Raw genomic sequence first — 26,024 nt, forward strand, 5'->3', positions numbered from 1 at the left:
ATTTACCTGGCGAACTAAACTGAAAGCAATAAACGCCTGTGATTTACAAGGAAAAAAAATATCTCCCAAAACTATAACTATACATTCGACTGTTTCCCTCCCAGTCAAGGAACTCCGGCAAGGATCAGGACAAAACTAAGTAATCTCATTCCAAGACAATGACAGGAAACAATTGGAAAACAGGTATGGGGGGATAGAAGACACAGCATGTACCTCCCTGCCCACTATGGGAGGTCAGGATCCCCACCCAGAAGAAACAGTTTCGATGTGAAAGGATTAAAATTGAATCACAAAACAATTGGAAAAAAAAACCCAGTGAAATGTTCATTTGTATTTTACTATATTGAGCACTTGTATTACTTTTGTTTTTGTAATTTGAGATCTGACACATGCATCTGTCAGTTAAGTGCCAGGAACATGGTTCATCACATTTTAAAAATTTTGTGAGCATATTTTATTTTATTTTTTATATTCATTCACACAAATCAGTAACACAGTAATGACTCAAAATAAATATCAACAAGGACAGATTGTTCAACAACTAAAAACGACGGTATATCTAAATAATTATAAGAGATTATAAGTTAAAATGAGCTTCCAAACTATTTGTTATGGCACACTATCAATTGCAACAGAAATGACATACGATCAGTCTTTTAAGTAAAATGAAGGCATTAAAATATAAAATAACAATGAATGATGAGGTGATGATGCAGCAACTAATTCAAACCCACAACCCAAAATCATTGCAGTTGAAACCAAATTAAATAACTTTATTGCGCAATGGTCTGATAAAAGGTGACGGACATTGCACTGACTCTTCTAGATATGAACAAAACATGTAAAAATAGGACCTGATAAAAAAAAAAGGATTTGATGTACAGTTCTCACTGCATATTAGAATGACGAATTCCGGAATACTCTGCAATACAGCACGCTAGAGCTGGGTGACTGAATTTTGTCTATCATAATGAGTCATTACCTCCCATAAGCAGTGGATTTCGGCTCGTTCAGATTCTAGCATGCTTTTTGGATTCTCCCGAGTGATGCTAGAATCCAGCGAGTGCTGTACTAAAACACAACATAACTTTGTCCCTAATTAATATATTAAAAAAACACATTATTTTACTGTAATTTACTCAAATGGGATTGCTCTACTCAAGTGGGATTGCTCTGTAATTTACTCAAATGGGATTGCTCTACTCAAATGGGATTGCTCTGTAATTTACTCAAATGGGATTGCTCTACTCAAATGAGATTGCTCTACTCAAATGGGATTGCTCTGTAATTTACTCAAATGGGATTGCTCTACTCAAATGGATTGCTCTACTCAAATGGGATTGCTCTACTCAAATGGGATTGCTCTGTAATTTACTCAAATGGGATTGCTCTACTCAAATGGGATTGCTCTACTCAAATGGGATTGCTCTACTCAAATGGGATTGCTCTACTCAAATGGGATTGCTCTCCTCAAATGGGATTGCTCTACTCAAATGGGATTGCTCTACTCAAATGGGATTGCTCTGTAATTTACTCAAATGGGATTGCTCTGTAATTTACTCAAATGGGATTGCTCTGTAATTTACTCAAATGGGATTGCTCTACTCAAATGGGATTGCTCTGTAATTTACTCAAATGGGATTGCTCTACTCAAATGGGATTGCTCTACTCAAATGGGATTGCTCTGTAATTTACTCAAATGGGATTGCTCTGTAATTTACTCAAATGGGATTGCTCTGTAATTTACTCAAATGGGATTGCTCTACTCAAATGGGATTGCTCTACTCAAATGGGATTGCTCTGTAATTTACTCAAATGGGATTGCTCTACTCAAATGGGATTGCTCTACTCAAATGGGATTGCTCTACTCAAATGGGATTGCTCTGTAATTTACTCAAATGGGATTGCTCTACTCAAATGGGATTGCTCTGTAATTTACTCAAATGGGATTGCTCTACTCAAATGGGATTGCTCTACTCAAATGGGATTGCTCTGTAATTTACTCAAATGGGATTGCTCTGTACATTTACATTTTTATTTTTCAGCATAAGGCAATTCGTCAGACCACCGCACAAATATTTAAAATCCTTTTTTAAGATCTATTTACAATTCATCATAAAATGAGTAAATCAAATAACATTCTATTTCATTCAAGTCATTTCCTGATTCCCAGAAACTTGCAGATAAAAGGCTGGCTAAAAATATACATTAATAATATGAATCATTATGAGTACATGCTCAGATAAAAATTGACAAAGTATTGAACAAGATTGAACACAAAATCTTTTTTTTTTAAATGAAGGACAAAACAAGGAAAGTGTAGGGCTCGAACTACAAGCATTGTTTTTGTTTTAAGGGTTTTACCATGCTTGCGACATATTTAGGTCATTTCAGCGCCAGTTAACAGGAATAAAATGGGACAGTCAAAAATTCTAGATTTACAATTTGAAAGCACATTATAATGTGGGTGTTGGGGCAATACTTAGCCAAATTCATGAGGACGGGGAACGCCCAGTTGCGTTTGCAAGTCGAACATTGCAAGTGGCCGAATGCAATTATTTGCAGTTAGACAGAGAGGCACTTGGAATAATTTTCGCTGTCCGGAAATGGTATAAGTTTCTGTCAGGTCGTAAATTTAAGATTTACACAGATCACAAACCACTACTTGGGTTGTTTGTGGAAGGAAAATGCATCAGCTCGTGTCCAACGGTGGGCAGTAATCTTATCTGGTGAGATGAAGGGGACTGGTTCAAATAAAGAATAGATGAAGATTCCAAGAACGCAGTCTCAGTGCACTTCGTTTGAGATCACCTAAAAGTCTCATCCAGACACAAATACCAGGTCTCCAGTCAGAGGAATACACTCAAATGATTACAAACCAACATATATTCATAGGAAAATAAAAGAATGTAACAGTAGATAACAGAGAGATGATTTACAAGGGAAAAAATATCTCCCAAAACTATAAATGACTATACATATGACTGTTTCCCTGCCAACCAAGGAATCCGACCAGAGCTAGGACAAAACTAAGTAATCTCATTTCAAGACAGACAGAAAGTAACTCGGAAAACAGATATAAGGGGATAGAAGACACAGCATGATCTCCTGTCCACCACTGGAGGTCAAAGACCCCACCCACGGCTCAAAGCCTTCTTCAGCCCACAGTCAAAGAGTTAAAATGGTTGAATGGTATAGTCCACTCCGGATAATCGCAACACCTTGGGATCAGCGAAAATGTTGTGATTAACCGAAGTTGCAATTAACCGAAATTGAGTTTCCAGTCCACTATCGCAACATTTTAATTTTACACATATATGGTAAACTCAAAATCAAACCAGTTGTAAACATTGCTCTTAGTCCACCACAAACTGAGCAATAAGATTGAAATAAAAACATATGGCAGCCCTGAATATTTGATCAAGTCGACATCTTATTCAGATTTTATTAAATTTCACTCTTTTGTTCTCAAAAGTAAGTAAGATGAGCCATGATGAGAGACAATAAGCTCTCACCAAACTCATTGGTCACAATGCACAATTGTCAATCCCAAAACAAAGGATATCGCTCAGTCTCTTTTGACAACTGTCATTGTCTACCTGTTGTCAAGACTACGCCCAGGCCCTTTGCCTCCTATTTAGTGGCCACAGATGACATCACGAATCCATACTGAAAATCCCCACCCTCTCTGTGACAAACTAATATAGCATTAAATCCCGCTCACTCTCGATTTTTCAACCTGTCCCGATTTCTTCCACAATGAAATTTAATCATAATATTTTGTTTGATTGATTTCTTGAATTTACCACTTATTGAGGACGAAAATTTGTTGCGATTAACCAAAGTTTGTTGCAATTAACCAGTGACTTTTATATAGAATTAATTCTGTTTCTTGGGAATTGTTGCGATTAACCGAGTTGCGATTATCCGGAGTGAACTGTAATTACATTCTAAAAGCAGTTTTACATTTTACAAGATACTTATTTGTCTCTCAGAAATTTTATCAACTGTATTGTCCATTATAATAATTGGTTTTGAGCCTACAAATTTTATGTTATATATATATATATTTCTTTCTTCTCTTCTTTCCTTTTTTGAAGTCGTTTTATTCATTTCTGTTCAATACTTTTTGACTCCAAAGCATCAGACAATTTCTTTTAGATGAAAATTGAAGAATATTTTGGAGCTATCTTTCCTAATAAAACTTTTTATGATTATCATGGAGACAATAAAATCTTGGGTTCTATAGATTTAAAAAAGAAAAGAAATGCTTCTGCTGCCATGATCCTGTAAACAAATTCAGAAACCCCCGAACAGAAAGAACAATAAAACTAACCAGGACATTCTTCAAAAAGTAACGAACAAAAAATGAATATAACAGCTTCGAAAAAAACCCCCAAAAAACAACAAAATAAGCAAATCATGGAACGTTTCTGACTCAAAACCCCTTTTAAGCCAATAAAAAAACAAAACAGTAAAAATATCAACACATCACTTAAAATCCAGACAGACATAAAACTGTATTTGGCAAAAGTCTTGTCGGCAAGTACGGTCTCAAAATATTTCAAGATCAAATTTGCCAATATAAATAATAATTGAGCTTTTATATAGTGCAATATCCATTAAATGTGCTCAAAGTGCTTTACAAAGGGACCCTGACCAACAGCAACATGTAACATGTAGAACGAGACATGTCTGTTAGGCGATATTACCTCCCCCCCCCCCCGACAGAGACAACGCTGGTAACGGCCAGGTACTAATTTTACACCCGAGTTCAGTGAGAGAATATGAGTAAAAAGCCTTTTCCAAAGACTTAACCAATCTGAAAGCAAGTGTCCTATCACAATACCACATAGCCGCATACGACATGTCCAATACTTTCCTGCCGTATGTCTGGATTTTAAATCTCGAGTTCATGTGAAATCAAACAAATGTGTTCGATTTTCCATGAGGGTGAACTCGAGAGAATCAAGTGATGTGTTAAAAGTATTTACTGATTTTTGGTATTGGCCAAAAAAAAAAAAAAGAAGGATTCTGAGCCTGAAACGTTTAAAGTTTGATATTTTGTTCTTTTTCGAAGCTGTCGTATTTATTTTTGTTCATTACTTTTTACAGTCCACAGATTCCAGCAGCATAGTATCACAGTACATTATTCAATCACCAAAATAAAAATTTCATTTACAACATTGCTCCAAGGCAGTTTGCATTTAAACTCTCAAGTCTCATCATTAAATTCCACACACTGTATCATATATATCAATATCACTTTGTATTTAGTACATGCTATGACAAGCTCCAATTTGCCAGCACCCACTCCCCTCCGTTACTGTAGGTGTGGTACACGACAAAAGCAGCCACGCCGATGACAGCCGTCACGGTCCACATGGTGGCTCTCACGAACATTCGACCCCGCGGATCCCTCTGCTGCTGATTAATCCTTGCCGACTTGCGCTTATTGATGAGGTCAAAATGCGCATACGTTTGCCTGGAAGATAGCAAAAAGAATTGATGACATTACAGAGAAATGTGGACGTATAAATGTGTGAACACAATATTCTGAGATAACCATTTTAAAAGCTGTAATAATGTTGAATTATGCTGTTCGACATTAAATGCACGATAATTAAAATTACTTACAAAACATTGATTTGAACAGTTGATATGCAATTGACTTGTGAAATTAGACATTATATTAAATGCTTATGAAAAGAACATCTATACAAAAAATGTGAAACACATTGTTTATTAGTCCAGATTCTCAACAAGCACAAAATCGTAGTGAAAAATCTGAAAAACAAAGATTTAAGTGATTTGTAAAAAAAAAATGATGTTACTCTTACTCAGCAATATGGCATTTTCAGGGTTAAAAACATTTCTACTAAATGATTCAATATTCAAAAAAGACAGAACAATTGTATTGTAGGGAGCGAAAAAGACGAATGGAGCTTTGGACGAAGCGAGCGAAGTCTTCCGCTCTCTCACGAATCATGAACTGATAACAACAACAAGCTAAGACTTCTGATCAAACTTTTCCCTTTTATTATCATTCAAGTTTCATTAAATTACTATCGTTTGTATTTAATCATTTTGTTATTAAGTTATTTCGAGATCCTATACTGGTGACCCCGACGCTGAACATGGCAGAACATAAAAACGAACTTTCTGACCTTTTGCAACAACTCCTTGTCCTCCAATCCTCCCAACAAAGTCAAAGCACGGTTGGGGCAGTCTCACTAAAACTGCCAGAATTCTGGACAAAGTCACCAGACGTTTGGTTTGCAAGAATTGAAGCACAATTTAACACTCGCGGTATCACAGAAGACCAAACAAAATACGACTATGTTGTTAGCACTCTAGATGTAAACACTGCAGAAGAAATGCAGGCAGTACTCACAAACCCTCCACATGAAAATAAATATGAGACGCTTAAAAAATCACTTATCAAGACATTCGGCAAGTCTCAAGCCCAAAAGGATTTCGAACTGCTTAATCTCAACGGAATGGGTGACAAACGACCAACAGCGCTGCTGAGGAAAATCAACTCATTGAATGATTACCCCCAAACATTGAAACGGGCACTTTTCCTGTCAAACCTCCCTCCTGACATCCAATGCATTTTAGCTAGTCAGAATATCGTTGACGTAGAACTTCTAGCTGAGGCTGCTGACAGGATTTGGGAGACGAAAGCAACCGCAAGACTTGCTGATGGCACTATGGATCTACGAAACACAAACAATGCCGTAGCTTCGTCGACAAGACAAGAATCCAGTGGCGGTTTCACACCTATTGAAAACAATGGACAAACCCACATCGACGCCGCGAGTTTCAAACCCAATCGGGCACAACAGTCACGTGGCAACAGATCATTTGGTCAACAGAGACGGTTTGTGTGTTTTTACCACACTAAGTTTGGATTCAAAGCTCAACGGTGTCAGCCAGGGTGTGTTTTACTCCTTTGGGAAACGACAAGGCCAGCAGTTAGAAGTGGCGACTGCTGGCACACCAGACACAGCCACGAACACATTTTCAATCACGGACAGACGATCAGGAATACATTTCCTAATAGATACCAGAGCGGACGTTTCAGTTTTTCCAGCATCTGTCCACGAGAGAAAATGCAACTCCCCCTCCTCACCCTTATTAGCAGCTAACGGTACCTCTATCCGTTCATGGGGAAAACGAACGTTCACGCTCCACTTTGGACAAAAAAAAACTTCTTACACATGAGTTCGTTCTGGCAGACGTCACGAGACCTATACTCGGAGCAGATTTTTTTATTCAACATGAACTCCTCATTGACTTAAAAGGTAGACGCCTTATGTCACTTGGCAGTGTTTTAGCCTCGCTTCAGCCAACTAGAACCTCCCACTCGGTTTCGGGACTTTCCTTCGCAGAGAAAACCTCATACTCATGCATGTTGTCAGAATTTCCACAATTGCTTACTCCAAGATTCAGTTCACCTGTCAACAAGCATGGTGTGGAGCTGCATATAGTTACAGACGGACCGCCAGTTCACGCCAGAGTTCGTCGTCTTACCGAGGATAAACTGACAGCAGCTCGACAAGAATTTCTGGCTATGGAAGAAATGGGGATCATTCGACGCTCTAACTCTCCATGGTCTTCACCTCTTCATGTTGTTCCGAAAGCTGACGGGCAACTCCGACCTTGCGGTGACTATCGCCACCTCAACACACAAACAAAAGATGACAGATATCCTTTACCGCACATTCAGGACTTCAATAGACGACTTGCAGGGTGCAAAGTTTTCTCTAAAGTCGATCTTGTTAGGAGTTATCACCAAATACCCGTCGCAACTACATCCATTCCAAAAACCGCAATAACTACTCCATTTGGCCTCTGGGAGTTTGTACGTATGCCATTCGGCCTTAAGAATGCGGCCCAGACATTCCAGAGGCTTATGGATGGAATCCTGAGAAACGCTCCTTTTGCATTCGGCTACATCGATGATATTCTAATAGCCAGCCACTCCCATGAAGAACACCGTGAACACCTTCACCAGCTGTTTCAGCTTCTTTCTGACAACGGGTTGGTTATCAACAAAGGCAAGTGTGTATTTGGGGCTAGCGAACTTGACTTTCTTGGCCACCGTATCACATCGCAAGGTATTCTTCCACATCCTGACCGAGTTTCCGCATTAGTCAACAGTGAACCACCAACTGACCGCACCGGGCTCCAACGATTTCTCGGCATGATCAATTACTATCATCGGTTCATGCCACACATCGCTGACACACTTGCTCCACTGCATGCTCAGGCAAGCGGCAAAGGCCAACGCATCGAATGGTCCACAGACTGTCAAAAGGCTTTTGAACAAGCCAAAAACTCTCTCAAAAACATCGTCCTCCTCCATCATCCTCGTCAAAATGTGCCAACGAGCCTCACTGTCGATGCTTCAAACGTAGCTGTTGGTGCGCAAATAGAGCAACTACAGGATGGTAAATCGTGGATTCCCCTTGCTTTCTACTCACGGAAATTGTCTGAAACAGAGAAGAAATACAGTGCATTTGATCGAGAACTCCTCGCCGCCTATTCCGCAATCAAACACTTCAGACATTATCTGGAAGGCCAGTCGTTTACAATTTACACTGACCACCAACCATTAGTTACAGCGATCAGAAGTCAAACGGATAGATCGCCGCGGCAGACGAGACACCTCTCCTACATAGCCGAATTTACTACAGATATACAACATCTCCGAGGAAAGTTCAACGTCGTCGCTGATGCCCTCTCCCGTTTAACAATCAATGCATCGTCCAAGGGAGATCACAACCTATCCCCGGGAGATTTTGCACGTTTATCAAAAGACCAACGTGATTCAGGAGAGATGGAGAGCTACATGTCGAAAACAACAGGTTTAAATCTCCAATATGTCGACTTCGACACCCATGTCATCCTCTGTGACACGTCAACTGGAAGACTAAGGCCCATTCTACCCAAATCGTGGACACATCTGATTTTCGACCAATTGCACGGCCTATCACACTCTGGCCCAAGACCCACACAAAAACTCATTTGTCAGCGTTTTGTTTGGGAGAGTATGAAACGAGATATTCGTCGCTGGTGTAAAGAGTGCCATGCCTGCCAAGCATCAAAGATCAGTCGACATACCAAATCACCGTTATCAATTCGCTTACCACAACCAGACACACGATTTTCTAGCCTACACGTTGATCTTGTTGGCCCTTTACCAACAAGTCAAGGCATGTCATACATTTTCACCATAATAGACCGTTTTACTCGTTGGCCCGAAGCAATTCCACTACCAGATGCACATGCTACAACATGCGCACAAGCTGTTCTACAACATTGGATATCGCGGTTTGGTGTGCCAACAGACATTACCTCTGACCGAGGTAGACAATTCACCTCGACGCTTTGGTCAGAATTTGGGAAGTTGCTTGGCATCAAGACCAACAACACGACGGCATACCACCCACAAGCAAACGGGATGGTCGAGCGCTTTCACAGACAACTCAAAAGTGCATTGAAGGCGAGAACAACTTCTCCAAATTGGTACTCAGAACTCCCATTGGTTCTTCTTGGAATTCGTTCTTCTTGGAGACTTGAGGCCGATTGCTCACCTGCCGAAATGGTTTACGGTTCAACACTATGTCTTCCAGGAGAAATACTGCAACTCAAAAACACTCCGCACATAGAGCCTAGTTCAGATTTCGTGAAGCAACTCAAATTAACCATGCAATCACTGGCTTCAACTCCACCCAACTTTCATGGGAATCAGCCTGTTTACATGCCTACCAATCTAACTTCTACCGGTTACGTTTACGTTCGCATTGACTCTCACCGTTCCCCTTTACAACGGCACTATGACGGCCCTTATCGAATTTTAGAGACAAATGACAAATATTTTGTATTAGACATTAAAGGAAAAAAAGAGAAGGTAACTGTAGATCGCCTGAAAGCAGCACACATCGCTCCAACAACAATACAGCAAACAAGGAAGCCCCAATTAGGACCAGGTTCAGATACAAAACCTGCTACATTGGAAGAGGCGGTATCGGACAAAACACGCCCAAATAGAGACGTTACAATTACCACCAGGTCCGGTAGACAGTCAAGGCTCCCTCCTCGATATCAAGACTAGTGCTGTAAACTATGTGGTATACAGCTGGGAGGGGGGTAATGTAGGGAGCGAAAAAGACGAATGGAGCTTTGGACGAAGCGAGCGAAGTCTTCCGCTCTCTCACGAATCATGAACTGATAACAACAACAAGCTAAGACTTCTGATCAAACTTTTCCCTTTTATTATCATTCAAGTTTCATTAAATTACTATCGTTTGTATTTAATCATTTTGTTATTAAGTTATTTCGAGATCCTATAGTATATCAATATAGATTATAAAATTATTTCCGAATTATAAAAAATGTTATTGGAATCCCCAAATTCCTTAAATTAGAGTACACGCCATTTGCAAGTTCGTTTTTCTCATGATAGAAATTTCTCTACCAAATTTGTCACTGTCAGTGTCAGTCTTTTGATCTAATTTCGCTACTAAATTGTTTCTTTAGGGCATTGATAGGAATGTTTTTGAAGTTTTACTTGCCATTACTAAAATATGTCCCAGCCTTCCAATGTGATAGAGCGTAACAAAATGAGATTTTGATTGCATGATTATTGATTAAAAAGAAACTTGTTCATATATTATGATCACCTAGTGCTTTTTTGTTTGTTTTTCAATGGACAAGACATGGAGAAATTTTTTAATTAAAGCATAAAATTTGGTAAATTAAAAAAATAATTTAACAATGTCAACTGTGAAGAGGAAGACAAAGGATCCTTAAATTCAAATTATTGAAACTTCGATTATTCTTATGGATTCCCATACTAATTAATTCACAAATTCTCTCTCGTTGATTCTGGAATCCAAGTCACCAGTCTCCACCTTTTCAGCATGTTCAAACAACCCCAATAATGAAACCATGGAATAAAGATTCTTTACATACACCACATGTGACGAGTGAAAAGCTCGGCTTATAAAATAAAATGTAAAAAAAAAAAATTCCCTTCATTCATCCCCATGGGGAAATTTGTCTTAATGGTCTATTCCAAGAGAAGACTGGAATAACCCAGGCAGCTGCAGTGCAGCGCCGCAAAGTGAGCTAGGGCGAGGTGACTTGCTCAAGGCTACACAGCACAGTGGCTGGTGATCGAACTCATTACCTTTCGGGTATGAAGCAAAGACTATCACTGAGCCACGCTGCCATATTCCATCTGATTATCACATAAATCTAGATATTCTCGAGTATCTGTCTAATTCATTAAGAAACAAAATGTGTGCAAACCACCCTAACCACCACCGCCTTGGGTTAGAAACGACATTGAACACAAAATCCACCTCTGGTTAAGGCATGAAACATGAAAGTTAAGACATATATCAAATGTGCAACGGACACTCACGTTTTCTCATTTGTGCTAATTTATATCGAATCCAAGTTAATCTTTTTGAAAGTTCATGAGAAGAAAAAGTATAAACTTCAGATTAAGTGTTTAATATTACTGATATGTAATTATCAACTCCAATAAATTACAATAATAAACAGATTTTAAAGATTCTATAGACGTAGCTTTCATTTAAAAAAAAAAAAAAAAAAGAATAACAAACTATAAAATGCAGGGTTTCTAATCATGCAAGACTGAAAAAAAAATATCATGAAATTGTTATTAAAAATGCATTTACAGATCTTATCAGTCTTTGCCATTCTCTTTGGCTACTTAAGCATCTACGCCCACCAGTCACAGAGAGTAAAATATGGAATTTAGTTAGAGCATTGCAGAGGGAATAGTGTCTCTGAATTAATCAAAACTATTAAATGAACATTTTCTTTTAGGTTTTCACAAAGATAAAAAGCAACCTTCCTTAGCTACTTAAAAAAAAAAGACAAAGAAAGAAGATTAATTTTTTAAAGAAAAAAAGAAAAAAGAAAATCAAATGTAAGAAAGGTACAGGGTTGCCAATTCAAGGGGCAAAAATTTACTGAACTTTTACGTTATCAAATAAACAGAACCCTTTCTGAGTCCTGAACTCCAGTAAAAAGACATTAAGTACATACTTTTTTTTCAGTTTAGCAGGTGATTGGAAAATATGCTGAGGGTTTATAATATACTGAAATCCGTTGTTTGTCGTTTTTAAGGGTTTTACGGTGCTTGCAACACATTAAGGTCATATAAGCGCCAGTAAAAAAGGAAGAAAATGGGTAAATTATAAAGTTCTAGAATTACAATTAAAGCACAAAAGAAAAGGTGAGACAAAGGGGAATTGGTTCAAATAGGGACAGAATTCCGTAAATATACGGAAAATTGTCAACCTTGAGTGGAAATAAATAAGTAAATAAGGAATGAAAGAGTCAGAGCAGTAATCAAAATCAGACAACTTCATATTAACTCACTCAATCCTAGAGATTTTTGCTACTTTTCAAAATTGGAAAAAAAAAATGGTTGAAAATGAGCATAGATAGTTTTATTCAACTATCATTAACATGCAAAAACATTAGCTTTGATACTACGCTTATAATTTGTCTCAGAAAAATGTAACAAATAGGCATGGGGTAAAAGTAACCCGGGCAAACTACGGATATAGTCAGTGTTAGGGCTGAGTGATTTAATACAATATAAATAACAGAAAGTGCGATAAATTGTCTTACTGATTCATCTTCTTCAGCATGGAATCGTCGGACATTTCCAGGGGAGGGTACTGCAGGTAGAGGTCTCCAGCCCGTTCCAGCAACGATTCCAAGGGGATGTCACTGGGTATGGTGGAAAGACATTTGTGGATGTAGCCCATTTCCTCACCCACATCATAAATGTCTTGCTCACGATGTAACACAAACTGGAATGCAATGCATTTTTAAATAAAACATAAATCAAAACATAATTGCTCTACATTGAATACCAGACTTCCAATCAATAATTTTATTTTAACGTAATAAATTTAAAAAAAAGGAAATTAGTATATTTGATTAGAAAAAAAAAGTATGTTTTTAAGGGTTATACGACGCTTGAAACACATTAAGGTCATATCAGTATCAATAAAAAGGAAGAAAATGGGATAGTAAAAAGTTCTAGAATTACAATTAAAGCACCAAAGAACAAGTGAGACAAAGGGGAATTGGTTCAAATAGGAAACAGATGTTAATTCCAAGAGAACACCACCGGTGTACTAAGTTTGAGATCACCTAAATGTCTCATCCTGATACAAGCACAGGTCTCTACTACACTCAAATGTTAACAAATCATATATTGTGAATGTAAAACAAACAAAAATAATACAATGCATAACATAGAGATAATTTACAAGACAAAATATATTTTCACTGTAAGATTTGTAATATGGCTTACTTGTTTTTTCCACATATTTAACGTTAAACAAAAAGATAGAAGAAAATAACTCACAGCAGCTGATAGGTAGACAGGCATAAGCCTGTGAGATGCTAGGAAGAAGTCGAAAACCCGAAGGATTCTCCGTATATCTCCCAAGACATGACTGAACCAGGTAATCACCCAGGATAAAGCAAAGATAGTACCCAATTCTTGGCTGGAAGACAAAAAAAGATACATTGCGGTGTAAATCTTGCTGCCATAGGAATTAAAAGGCAAAGAAAACAAAAAAAAAAAGAGGAAAAATACCTAAAACAAAATTTTAAAAAAAAAAAGGAAGAAAAAAATAACATACTAAAAGAAAACAGAGAAAAAGTTAAATGTAAGTTCCACTTAAATAGTTAAAGGCAAATGGCATTAATTCTTTATTAAAAGTCTAAAATTATCATTCACTTTATTACTAAAGGGGAAATAAGAAATGTCCCATTTGTCTTGGCCAATTAATTATGCAACTTCATTGCTGTCATTATTATTATGAGTAATAATCCAGTCACCTTACCGAATAGAACAAGAACGGTGTCAAATAAATGTTTGCAGTGAGAAAGTCCCCCCCCCAACCTTCCATTTTTTAAATGTGTTGCGTTACCACAAAACAGTTGGGTGTCCAGGGTTATTTTCAAAAATAAAAACAAAAAAAAGTTTTTTAAAAAAACATGAAAATTTGTAAGGCACATTTCTTATTTGCATCTTGTCACAAATTAAAACAATTTTATTTTTAATCGCAACTTCATTATCTTATATATAAGTTTGTCAATCTTTTCGTGACAATTTTGATGAAATAATTATTCAGTCTTACCATATAAACATTCATTCCTTGATTATTGGCGCATTCTTTTAAATACTCTTTGAAAATCCTTTATGCCTGTCTACACTTACACTTCCAATATTTAGAGAAGTTGGCATCATTATAGGATAAGAAATAAATAAATAATGTGAAATCGAATGGAAGCTTCAATTTAATTACAATAACAGATCAAATGAACGTTTTGGGTTTCTCCTTTATCAACAAAACAGGATGAATGAAACAACAGATGAATGAAACAACAGATGAATGAGGTATTGTGGTAGTGGCATTGTTAACAACGCCACTACCACATTCGTCCGTAGTGTTTAATTCATCCTGTTTTGTTGATAAAGGGGAAACCCGAAATGTTCATTTGACCTCTTATTGTAATTAAATTGAAGCTTACATTCAATTTCATATCATTATTTATTTCTTCGACCTTCGAGCAGCAACATTTATAATAAAGGATAAGGTATCAACAACATAAAATAACGTGACATAGATAGAAATGGTAACTCAGACACACTGAAATAATTGTAAGTATGTGTTAAAATGCATATCCCGCCTTATGTAAGTTTCACTGAAAGATAACAGTATCACAATGTTATTTTCCATGAATGGTTAGATATTTATTTATCGGTATCAGTCTTACTTCTGCATGTGCTGACACAACTCGGGGTTACAGCGATTGATAAGAGGATACACATAGTTCAGCAAAAGGGATGTCCTCTCCATAGAATCGTCTAGATATTCCCTGAAATGATAAAGTTTATGTAAATATGTCAGATTTGCTGATGGATTTTACTAGAATAAAATTCTTAATTATCAGGGTTATACCCTCAGTGACAAAATCCACAATTTGTTTACATAGGATTTAGAAATTCTCTAAAACAAGTGTCATCAACCCCCCCCCCCCCCCCCCCCCCCCAAAAAAAAAAAAAAAAAAAAAAAAAAAACAAAAAAAAACAAAAACAAAACAAACAAAAAAACAAAACTAAAACATTTTTTAAAACATATAAAACCAACAGATTCGTTAAAAATTAAAAAACAAAACAAATTAAGATAAATCTTTATCATTAACAAGAAAAGCGATAAAGCTAAGTGCTGACTCTTAAAAAGGGAGTCTTTTAGTTATAGCTTAGCTCAATCTGAAGAGTGCCTAATGCATTGTATCAAATTGCTTTATCGAAGACTTGTGTCACTTGTTAGCCTCCCTGCCAACCGACTGTTGGGTTTTGTAGTAGTATTAGTAATTTTTATGTGATAAGGCATAAGTGCCTTGCTCAAATGGCAGCAAACAATAGCTTCTTTGAAGATTTGAAAAAGCGTGTATATAAACCGTGTCAGACAACGTAGAAAGAAAAATAGAAGAAAGAAAAAAAAATACATCTGCCTTGACTTAGAATCTATGCAGGCTGATGTTCGGGGAAGTTTTTTCTTGTATTTTTCTTTCTGCTTTGTCTGGCACTGTTTCACGCACTTTTTCAGATCTTTATCTCACACCAGTGCCTGCTCCATAATTTGTGACAATTTCATTGTTGGATGACACGAACTGAAATAATAATCATCATTGCCATAGACATTGTGGCTCTTTAAGGTTACGTTTGCGCTTTCATTGACAGTGTTAAGATTTCAACTCTTTCAATTACCTCATGTGTCCAAGGGCTAATTTCTCCACCATGGCAAAAGCCAGTTCCTCATCCATACACAACAAGAAAGTGATGCAAACATCGTGAAAGCCCTGGGGGAAAAAAGGGTACATTTTGTTTATTTAGACGGGCTTGGTAGTTAAAAGAGTTCCCCTGAAAGCCCCACTCAAAGGAGATGCATAAAAGATCAACATTAAATGGAAAGTTAAATTGGAAATGATGACAAAAACATCAGTAAATTCTCAAGTATTAGTTATATAATCCAAACATTAAAACAAATAAATTTTGCCTCTAAAACAGCTTTTCACCCCCTGTCCATCCCATCCCACTTATTAAAAGTTGAACCAGATGAAATAGGAACTCAAAAACTTGCAAAATAAACTTTAATTCTTTAAAAATAAATGTTGACTGATAATCAAATTCAGACACAAGAGTTCCCCTGAAAGCCCCACTCAAAGGAGATGCATAAAAGATCAACATTAAATGGAAAGTTAAATTGGAAATGATGACAAAAATGATTCCCATTTGTTATTTATATATATCTGTAACCAGATTTGATAAAAAGACTTGCCTGGTAATAACAAAGCTGTTTGTGTTTGAGAAGTACTCGCATAACCAGGTCTACTAATTTATCCTTCATGGACATCCTCACGTGATCATCAATGCCTGAGGAAAAGAGAAAATACAGTAAAAAGTAAATGAGAACATTTTAAAAATAATGTTTTGGGGGCAATAGATCAACCCCCCCCCCCCCCCCACCTTTATATTTATTTTTGAATAGGAAATTGAAATTTGTGCTTTAGGAAGCTTATCCATAAATGAAAAATATAAGCTTTACACAAATCTGCTAAACTTTAAAAAAAAACAACCCACATATTTAAAATTATTGCCAGAAAACTTCCTTGAAATATCGATCAATCAAAATGACGGATCTTGTCAAAAACTCTCAAACTGGAACATTATGGAAGTAATTAAAACCTTCACAAAGCCATTTGCGTCAGTGGCTTTTTTTGGGTTCTGGGTCGAATCAATACTGTAACATACAACCTTCAGATGATTCAACAACCACTCACTTGATTTTTAACTTTTGTTTTGTTGTATATCCACTTGAATCTTGACCTAAAACAGGGTGGTAATTATTAGAACCATTTGTTCAATTCGTGCACTAAAAAATATTGACAAAATGAGTTCTGAGGCTTACCAGGGGGGAATCGACTGCTTGACCTGTTGACATCCATCACCACTTGGCTATAGGTCTTGGTGTACTCTTCCATTTCTTCTTGGGCTTTAAGGACAAAGAGGATATCGGTCAGTTACAAAAAATATCTAAGAGGTTTGATAACTTTTCAACATTCTAACAGATCTAAGGAGATAAATTATAGATAACTTTCACAAATGCTTTACAAAGTAACATTTTAAGTTTAATCTTCATTCATTACAACTGATCAAACTAGGAAAAAGCACCAACATTAAAAAAAAGACAAAACAAAAAACAACCCCCCCCCCCCCCCCCCCCCGCAAAAAACCCCCCCAAAATACTGGAGCTTTTATGTAGAGCAATACCCGCCAAACATGCTCAAAGTGCTTTACTTTAGGGGTCCATCAACACGTAAGATAAGATAAGATGAACTTTATTTATCCACTTCTGGAAATATACAATGTGTATTGCCATGCCATGACAAATGAATTTCTAAAAATAACTTAGCAAATAAAAAAGGAAATACAATGACATAGCAGTAAACCAATAAAAAGCTTAACAAAACTAAACGCATTAAAAAAAAAAATCTCATACCTCCAGAATTCTCTCTCTCTCCCCCTCCTTCACACACACGCATAAACAAATGTTCTTTTCTCGTACTATCATAATTTCGTACCCATGACATAAAATCACTCTTCTCATTAATGTACAGTTCAAAAACTGCCTAAAACCAAATATGGGAATATCTTAAATCGAGTATTTAAACAAACAAAAAAAAAAGGCAGTGTGGCTCAGTGGTACGGCCTTTGCTTTTTACCCGAAAGGTACCGAGTTCAAATACCTGCTGCCTTGTATGTCCTTGAGCAAGTCACCTCGACCCAACTCAGTTTGAGGCGCTGCATTGCGGCTGACGCCTGGGTGATTCCAGTCTTCCCTTGGAATCGACTCTAAAGACAAATTTCCCCTATGGAATGAATAAAGGGAATTTTTCAAATTATTTTTAAAAGAAGCATCTCCCGAGATCAACTTACAAGGTTTTGGAGTCATATTATTGGTGTGAGCACCAATCAGAAGAGGCCACACCTTCTGTCTCAATGATTTATTCAATAAACCCCCTGGACTAATGGCGAGTCTTCTCAATTCTGTAATGTCGACTGGATCTGCTTGGAGTGCTTTGCGGATTTCTGAAATTTTCCTTCTATCTTTGGTAGTTCTTGGACTGCTTTCTTCATACGTCAAAAAGCCATTTTCGTCACTGGCTTTTTTAGGCTCCGGGTCAATTCTATGCCGTAACATGCAACCTTCAGATGATTCAGCAACTACTCCTTGACTTTCTGGTTCAGCCTTAGATGATGTATCCATACTTCCTTCTTTGTCTCCATGATGAACATTCACAAAGCCATTTTTGTCACTGTCTGATTTTTGCTCCGGGTCAATTCTATGCCGTAACATGCAACCTTCAGATGATTCAGCAGCCACTTCCCGACTTTCTGGTTCATCCTTAGATGTTGTATCCATACTTCCTTCTTCTTCTTTGTCTCTATGATGAACATTCACAAAGCCATTTTCGTCACTGTCTGTTTTGGGCTCCGGGTCAATTCTATACTGTAACATGCAACCTTCGGATGATTCAGCAACCACCTGCTGATTTTCCTTAGATGATGTATCCATACTTTCTTCTTCTTTGTCTCCACAGTGACCATTGATGTCATCTGTTGCTGCCACACCAATATTTTCTGCCATGGTACCTAACAAGAAAAAAATGTAACTTATTTCGTATTGAGAAATTAGCAAATAAAATGGAGAGATAGATGTAGATGTTTTATTTGATGACAACCATTTGACAGCTGATTTTGAACGGTCATTGGAAATGGTATTTTTTTTTTGCAATACTAAGGCTCCGTAACCACTGGACCAATCGTCAGCAAATTTTGCATGGTGTTTACAAGTAACATGAAGATGTTTTGCGTGGATTACGAGATTGATTAGACATCGTGATGATTTTATCTAAAAATCAAAATCCTATCAAAAAGAGACGCCATCGTTTTTAGTATGCAGGTTGTGTTTCAACCTCCCATTTAGTGAATATGAATGAGGTGAGTTGATACCATTTAGTGGTTCCTCTCATTATTTTGATTACAATCAATTTCTTAAAATTTATTTGAACTGTTATCAGTTCTTAACATTGGGAAGGAATTCTACAATAAATTGAATTAAAAATACAATTAAATGCAGAAAATATCTCGGCCCAAATAACAAGCTCCATGGAATTCTCTTACAAAGTCGAAAAAGTCTTTCTTTCTTCTCTTAATTTGCAAACCACCTCTGGTGTATTGTCGCAAATGTAGACGAGGCATCTTGATGTTTTACATTTCAAGATGTATTTGAATGCTATAGTATAGACTATAGAAGAAATAGAAATCGAGTTCAAATTATAACGCAACTTGAATGATACATTTTGAGGTGATCGGCTCATCAAATTCATTGAACTGCCGGCGATAATTGAATGGACAGTTCAGTTAAGCTTGTGTCATATAACAACCTGCATGACCAAACATTAAAAATCAGATTCAAAATTTTATCTAGGAGTATGGAATATCATTTGTGAATAACTTCTGGAATTATTAATGGATTTTTCCTTAATTGGCACCATTTAAAAGGAAATTGAAAGACGAAAATAATGATACCAAAATATCTGCGATATTCCTCTTTATGTTATGCATCTTTAATTGAACCCCCCAAAACGCGAACGGCAATTTCCAGTCACAACCTCCCTTTGGGCGAGTTGGGTCACAATTTGACTGCCACTGCTGCTGCTCACTAAACTGCCTAATTAGTGAAGTATAAACATTTATTATTAGAATTGGGTTGAATTCATTAGCATATTGCTAATCCAATCAAATATTTCATCACAGAAATGGCTTAATATAGGTTGTGATTAAGCATAGAATCAATTAGGAGTTGAAAGAGGGAGGACTTTAGCAGATTCGCACTTTTTTATTATTGTATTAATGGACTTAAACTTAAAGTCCAATCATACTATTTAAGATAAATTTCATTCTTATAAGTGGTGTGATTTTTCTAATTTCATAAACAATTGGCTGAGCCTGTTGTCGTTTATGACTCCGGTCGATGCCATTATTACTTTCGTGACCGTGTCAGTGTCATCGGTTTTGATAGGCTGCGGTTATTCAGAGTCGACTCTGAATAACTTTCTCCGGTTATTCAGAGTCGACTCTGAATAACTGTCTACGGTTATTCAGAGTCGGGGAGTCCACTCTGAATAACTGTAGACAGTTGACTCTGAATAACTGTCTACAGTTATTCAGAGTCGGGGAGTCCACTCTGAATAACTGTAGACAGTTGACTCTGAATAACTGTCTACAGTTATTCAGAGTCGGGGAGTCCACTCTGAATAACTGTAGACAGATGAGTGATGAACTTCCAGTTACCAACCACACGGTTTTTCTGTTTGTTTTTTTTCTTCTCTCCCACCTCTGTTTAACCCTACGGGAAAAAATCGCTTTATTTTTTCGTATTTTCTTGTCTCTTCTGTCATGGCAGTTTTTTGCATCGGTGATTTGCATTGCGGCCGCAAAATTTGCAATTTTTTTGCAAATTGTCGAGATTTTGCAACAAAAAAAAAAAAAAACAAAAAAAAAAAAAAACAAACAAAAAAAAAAAAAAGAAATATTTTAAAAAATATAGTGGGGACCAGTGATGATAATCTTCCGCGGATTTCTGGGATTTTAGGATTTGTTCATAAATGTTCCGTTGTTTTTTGTCATGTCAAACATTTTCTGCTCAGTGGTAGTTCAGGGGGGGGGGGGGGGGGGGGGGGGAACAATAATATGCCTTTTATCATTTTTTGACACCTCTGCTCAGTTGCATGAATTTTGGTGACACTCCTTTATTTATGACGTTAGTCTAGACACGCTGGCGCCAAATGTCAAAGGCAGCACAAGACACATGGTGGCCATGAATGAGAAGATGATCGAAAGGGAAGGGGATGGAGCAAATGGGTGTAAATATTTGTGTACTTTTTAGCTGTAACAGATAATACATTCATTTGAAGATTTTATAAGGTTTATAAGCGTGTCTTTTTTTTTTTCTTCCTTTTAAAGTTCTGTTTTGTTTTTGTTTGATTGTTCTGAATTTGTTAATGGAATTCATTACAACTTGTGTCTAATTAAAAATAATTTAAAAAAAATAAAAATCAATTCATTAATTCTCTCTCTCTCTCTCTCTCTCTCTCTCTCTCTCTCTCTCTCTCTCTCTCTCTCTCTCTCTCTCTCTCAGCCACCCTTCTATCTACATATTATGTTTATAGATATCATTTGGTAATAGAGAGATAATAAGTTAGGCTGATCGATTTAAGAAATGGTTGTTTATAAGCTAATTTAAATTTGCTTTGTTGATGGAATATGTTTTGCAATTGATTAAAGATTCTTATTTTTAGCGACTGAAGTTGAAAAATCGCCAAGTTTTAAGAATTTGGCACTAAAATTGCCAAAGTCACAAAATAACCGTAGTAAACTGGTATCAAATTGAAAGAAACTCATCTCGCAAGAACTCAACTCGATATAATTCGATAGGCTTCTCGGCTCTAAATATCTGTACACATGGTTATCCAGGGTCGACTCTGAATAACCATCTACAGTTATCCAGAGTCGACTCTGAATAACTGCCTACAGTTATCCAGAGTCGACTCTGAATAACCACTTCGTTTTGATATTGCAAGTGATGACAAACCTTATCAGATCATTATGTTTCAGTTTCATTGGGTTATATAGTATCTTTAGTTAGATCAAGGGGGTTCGGGGGGAGGGGGTCTTCCCTCCGATATTAATTATAAAATACCCTCTTTAGGCATGCTAAATGTGACATGTGTGAGCTGTGGCACCACACTTCTTGTGAAGGAGTTAGTGACTCACTATACAAAGCAATACAGGATGCAGAAGCCGACAAAACACAGGGCCTACACTGGTACTGCAAGAAATGTAATAGGTTTGCCAGTGGATTTATGTCAGGGCTACAGCGCCTATCGGCCAGACAAGACGCCCTAGAAGAAAATTTTGGCGCACTCGAAGCACGAGTTTCAGAGAAACTTAAGGAGGTGGATGAATCAAACGAAGACCTAGGTAAGAAGGTGCAATCCTTGGAGGAGAGAGTAGTCAAACATCCTTCTGAATATGTAGAGCTAACAGTCAAAGAGGTGCAGGATAGGCAAGAAAGAAGGCTAAACAATTTGGCCGAAAGCTCTGCCGAGGACCCAAAGCAGGTGAAAAGCGATGACCTCAGGACAGAGTGATATACTGGACCAAGTGGGCATTAAAGTTCCCTTTACCAATCCCACTCGCCTAGGAAAGAAGGAATCGACATCGGCAAGACCCCTCAGGATACAAACAACAAGTGAAGAAGATGCCACTAGAATCTTAAGGATCGGGAGGAAACTCAGGGAGATTGAAACTCTCAATACAATCTATGTAAAAAAGGACAGGACCCCTTTAGAACGAGAGGAATGGAAGAAACTACTAGTAGAGCGGAAAGAGAAAAACCAAGAATCAAGAGCAGAAGGCAAAGAGGAAAACTGGGTCATCCGCAACAACAGAGTTGTCCAAGGGAAGCCTCAGGATCATCTCTAGCTCAGAAACCACTGGAGAACAGACAAATTGTACATAAACCTAATTTAAATTGTTATTCACCTGTAAATATTGTTAGAATTAACCAAAGTTTTGTTCGAGGTGGGTTAAGGATTTTATTAACTAATGTAGGTGTAATAACCACAAAGATGCCCGATTTGCTGCAGCTTATTGAAGATCATGAACCTGACATTGTTGCCTTGACAGAAGTAAAACCGAAGTACAGTAAAACCACCCTCACAGAGGCAGAGATATGTATTGAGGGTTATCACACCCCAATTCATAATTTAGAAATGGATGGGAGAGGAATCTGTATATATTTTTCCACTAAACTTAGCGTGGCGGAATTCAAATGTACAAGTACACAATACTTTTCTGAATGTGTTTGGGCTAACGTTTCTCTTGGAAACAATCATAAACTTCTGTTTGGATGCATATATCGTAGTCCGTCAAGCACCTATGAAAATAATAGAAACCTGGAAAATATGTTACGTGCCATAGTAGATATGATCCCAGAGCGCCTAGTAATTGTTGGGGACTTTAATTATCCCCATATAAACTGGGAGGAATGTGCAGCTACAGTTGAAGGTTCAGACAGTGATTTATTTACAGAATGCCTCATGGACTTTCTTAACACAACATATCGAAAGACCAACACGATATAGGGGGGACCAACAACCATCAGTACTAGATTTAGTGTTAACATCCGAGGAGAATGTTGTGAATAACACCCAGTATCTGGCCCCAGTGATCATTGTACCATCATACTCGATTATACATGTCAAACACAGGCAATTGAAAGTAAAACCGTGAAGTACAAATATGACAAAGGGGACTACAGAGGAATGAGACAATATCTTGGTGGCATAGACTGGGCCCATACACTTAATGAATGCAGTGAGCAAGAGGATTGGGACACTTTCCAGAATATATTAGAATCCGCGATGAAGCAATTCATACCTGTGCACAAGGCTAACGACACTAAAAGAAAGAGAAAAAGAAATCTATATATGAACAAAGAAGGATTTAGACAGATCATGGCAAAGATACCTTCAGACCAGAAATAGCCTTGATTACAGGTTGTATTGTGACGCCAGAAATACACTGAGAAGTTACACAAGGAAGCTTAAGAGCGATTTTGAGGAGAGTATTTCAAATGAGATCCAAGAAAACCCAAAAGCCTTTTGGAAATACACCCAATCGAGAACAACAATAAGAAGCGGGGTAGGTGATCTGCGGGACAGTAATGGAGACCTGCAAAACGAGGACATTATAAAAGCAGAAATAATGAACAAATTCTTCTGTGGTGTATTTACACATGAGGACACTAACCATGTGCCAGCATTGGAGACAAGACATTACAGCGAGGCACTTGTCAGTATAGTTATAAAGAAAGAAGACATACTGAAAAATATTATGAAGCTTAACCCAGGCAAATCACCCTCGAGTGCTAAGGGAAATTGCGAATGAAATTGCCACACCGCTTCAAATCATATTCACAACGTCGTTACACAACGGGAACTTGCCACAACAATGGAAACTTGGACAGGTTACTCCAATATTTAAAAAAGGCGATAGAAACACTCCTGGCAATTATCGACCTGTGAGTCTGACAGCAATTCCGTGCAAAGTGATGGAGGCAATAATTAAGGAACATGTGATGGAGCATATGGTCACAAACAATCTGTTCTGTGATGAGCAACATGGCTTCGTGCCTCGGAGATCATGCATAACACAACTTATTACCTGCATTGATGAATGGACAGACGCCTTGGATAGGGGAGAACCGATGGATGCGGTATACCTCGACTTTAAAAAGGCATTTGACACTGTACCCCATGAAAGGCTCATTCAAAAACTACATAGCTATGGCAAGATAAGAGGAAAGATAAACGAATGGATATCTAACTTCCTGCACGACAGAAAACAGAGAGTCTCACTGAACGGGCACACATCACAGTGGTCGGATGTCACCAGCGGCATTCCACAGGGGAGTGTTCTGGGTCCAGTATTATTCGTGGTATTCATCAATGATCTACCTGATGTTGTAAAAAACGTGATCAGAATATTTGCTGACGATACAAAGTTGTTTGGACCTGTAAGAACAGAAAGTGACCGACATACTACACAAGATGATATCGACAAATTATCAGACTGGTCAGACTGTTAAAGGCTGTTAAAGTTTAATGCAAGCAAATGCAGCGTAATGCATCTTGGTTACAAAAATCCAAAGCACACATACAGAATGAGAGACGATAACGGAGTGTACCAGCAGCTAGGGGAAACAGAAGTAGAAAAGGATTTAGGAGTGCATGTAGACAACAGACTATCCTTCCACCATCATGTCAACTGTGCAATAAATAGAGCAAACAGAACTCTAGGAATTATTAAAAGGACATTCACCAGCAGAAATAATGATATTATTAGGCGGCTCTACACTGCTCTGGTACGACCATCACTTGAATATATGGTAATGCACCGAGGATATCACAGCATGTCGGTGACATGGATAAAATTGAAAGGGTACAAAGGAGAGCAACGAAGCTTTGTTCAGATTTGAAGCATCTACCATATGAAGATAGACTGAGGCATCTCAAACTACCATCATTGTACCACAGAAGACAAAGAGGAGACATGATACAAGTATATAAGATAATAAACGAGAAAGATAGAGTAGATAGAGAGCAAATACTACCAGAGAGCACATTTAATAGAACGAGAGGACATAGCGACAAATTAAAAAAAAGACAGGCCAGATTAAATGTAAGAAAATGCTCCTTTGGACTCAGAGTGACAGATAACTGGAACAGCCTTCCAGAAGATGTAATTAAAGCGAGGACAGTGAATGAGTTCACAGACAAGTTAGACAAACACTGGCATTACAAGCGTTACCAGCTCCGCCCCAACCATGCAGGTGCGCGTAGATATATCAGAGATAGTGCAGAACGGGTATTACAGGCATAGCCTTCAACCCGAAGAAGAGGTATCAGGTATCAAGGTATTAAATAGTACTCAGACTCTTCTTAACCCCACCAGTGCACAGAAGAGACAATAGAAAATGTAACTCAGAAATGAAACAACTTAAAACGTTTTCCTTGACTTCAATACTCACTGAATAGCTCCTACCTTTTGATGTTAGCAAAGCCAGAGGTCGTAGGTATGAAATGAGTATTTAAATCTGGAGTTTCGTGTCATGAGAATGATTGATTTTAACTATTTTTAATCACAACAAACATTATTTTTGTCAACACATTAGTGACCGGTGCTCATTTAGTGATGAAAACAACAATTGTACAATCATCTGATGTTTACTTCCGTTTCAGTTTAAATTGAAGGA

The 26,024-nt window shown here is 37.5% G+C and overlaps 1 protein-coding gene across 4 annotated transcripts; it reads right to left on the reverse strand.

Moving 5' to 3' along the window:
- Positions 1-316: 316 nt before the first annotated feature.
- LOC144976699 (TBC1 domain family member 20-like) lies at positions 317-26,018 on the reverse strand. Of its 4 annotated transcripts, none has more exons than XM_078921053.1 (10): positions 25,800-25,971; positions 18,503-18,793; positions 18,077-18,346; positions 17,049-17,132; positions 16,419-16,513; positions 15,848-15,939; positions 14,851-14,952; positions 13,430-13,571; positions 12,682-12,866; positions 317-5,485 (listed from the first exon to the last, which is right to left on the reverse strand). In XM_078921053.1, exons 2-10 carry the CDS (start codon positions 18,786-18,788, stop codon positions 5,284-5,286), a joined length of 1,458 nt encoding a protein of 485 aa, XP_078777179.1. In that variant the 5' UTR covers positions 18,789-18,793; positions 25,800-25,971; the 3' UTR covers positions 317-5,283. The 4 variants fall into 4 exon arrangements, with proteins under 4 accessions (XP_078777179.1, XP_078777180.1, XP_078777177.1 ...); XM_078921054.1 differs by having other exon boundaries at positions 25,814-25,950; XM_078921051.1 differs by having other exon boundaries at positions 18,077-18,793; positions 25,800-26,018.
- Positions 26,019-26,024: the final 6 nt, after the last annotated feature.

This window comes from Berghia stephanieae, chromosome 7 (assembly GCF_034508935.2).
Source record: "Berghia stephanieae isolate SIO BIC M18660-M18661 chromosome 7, UCSD_Bste_1.3, whole genome shotgun sequence".
Lineage (NCBI taxonomy): Eukaryota > Metazoa > Mollusca > Gastropoda > Nudibranchia > Aeolidiidae > Berghia > Berghia stephanieae.

Excerpts from the sequence above, each read along its gene's own strand:
- LOC144976699 (XM_078921051.1), bottom strand. The coding sequence starts at position 18,788 with ATGGCAGAAAATATTGGTGTGGCAGCAACAGATGACATCAATGGTCAC. Across the intron at positions 13,572-14,850 it reads TTGTGTCAGCACATGCAGAA|CCAAGAATTGGGTACTATCT; the intron begins GTAAGACTGATA and ends TTTGTCTTCCAG. Across the intron at positions 12,867-13,429 it reads CTGTCTACCTATCAGCTGCT|TTTGTGTTACATCGTGAGCA; the intron begins GTGAGTTATTTT and ends ATTGCATTCCAG.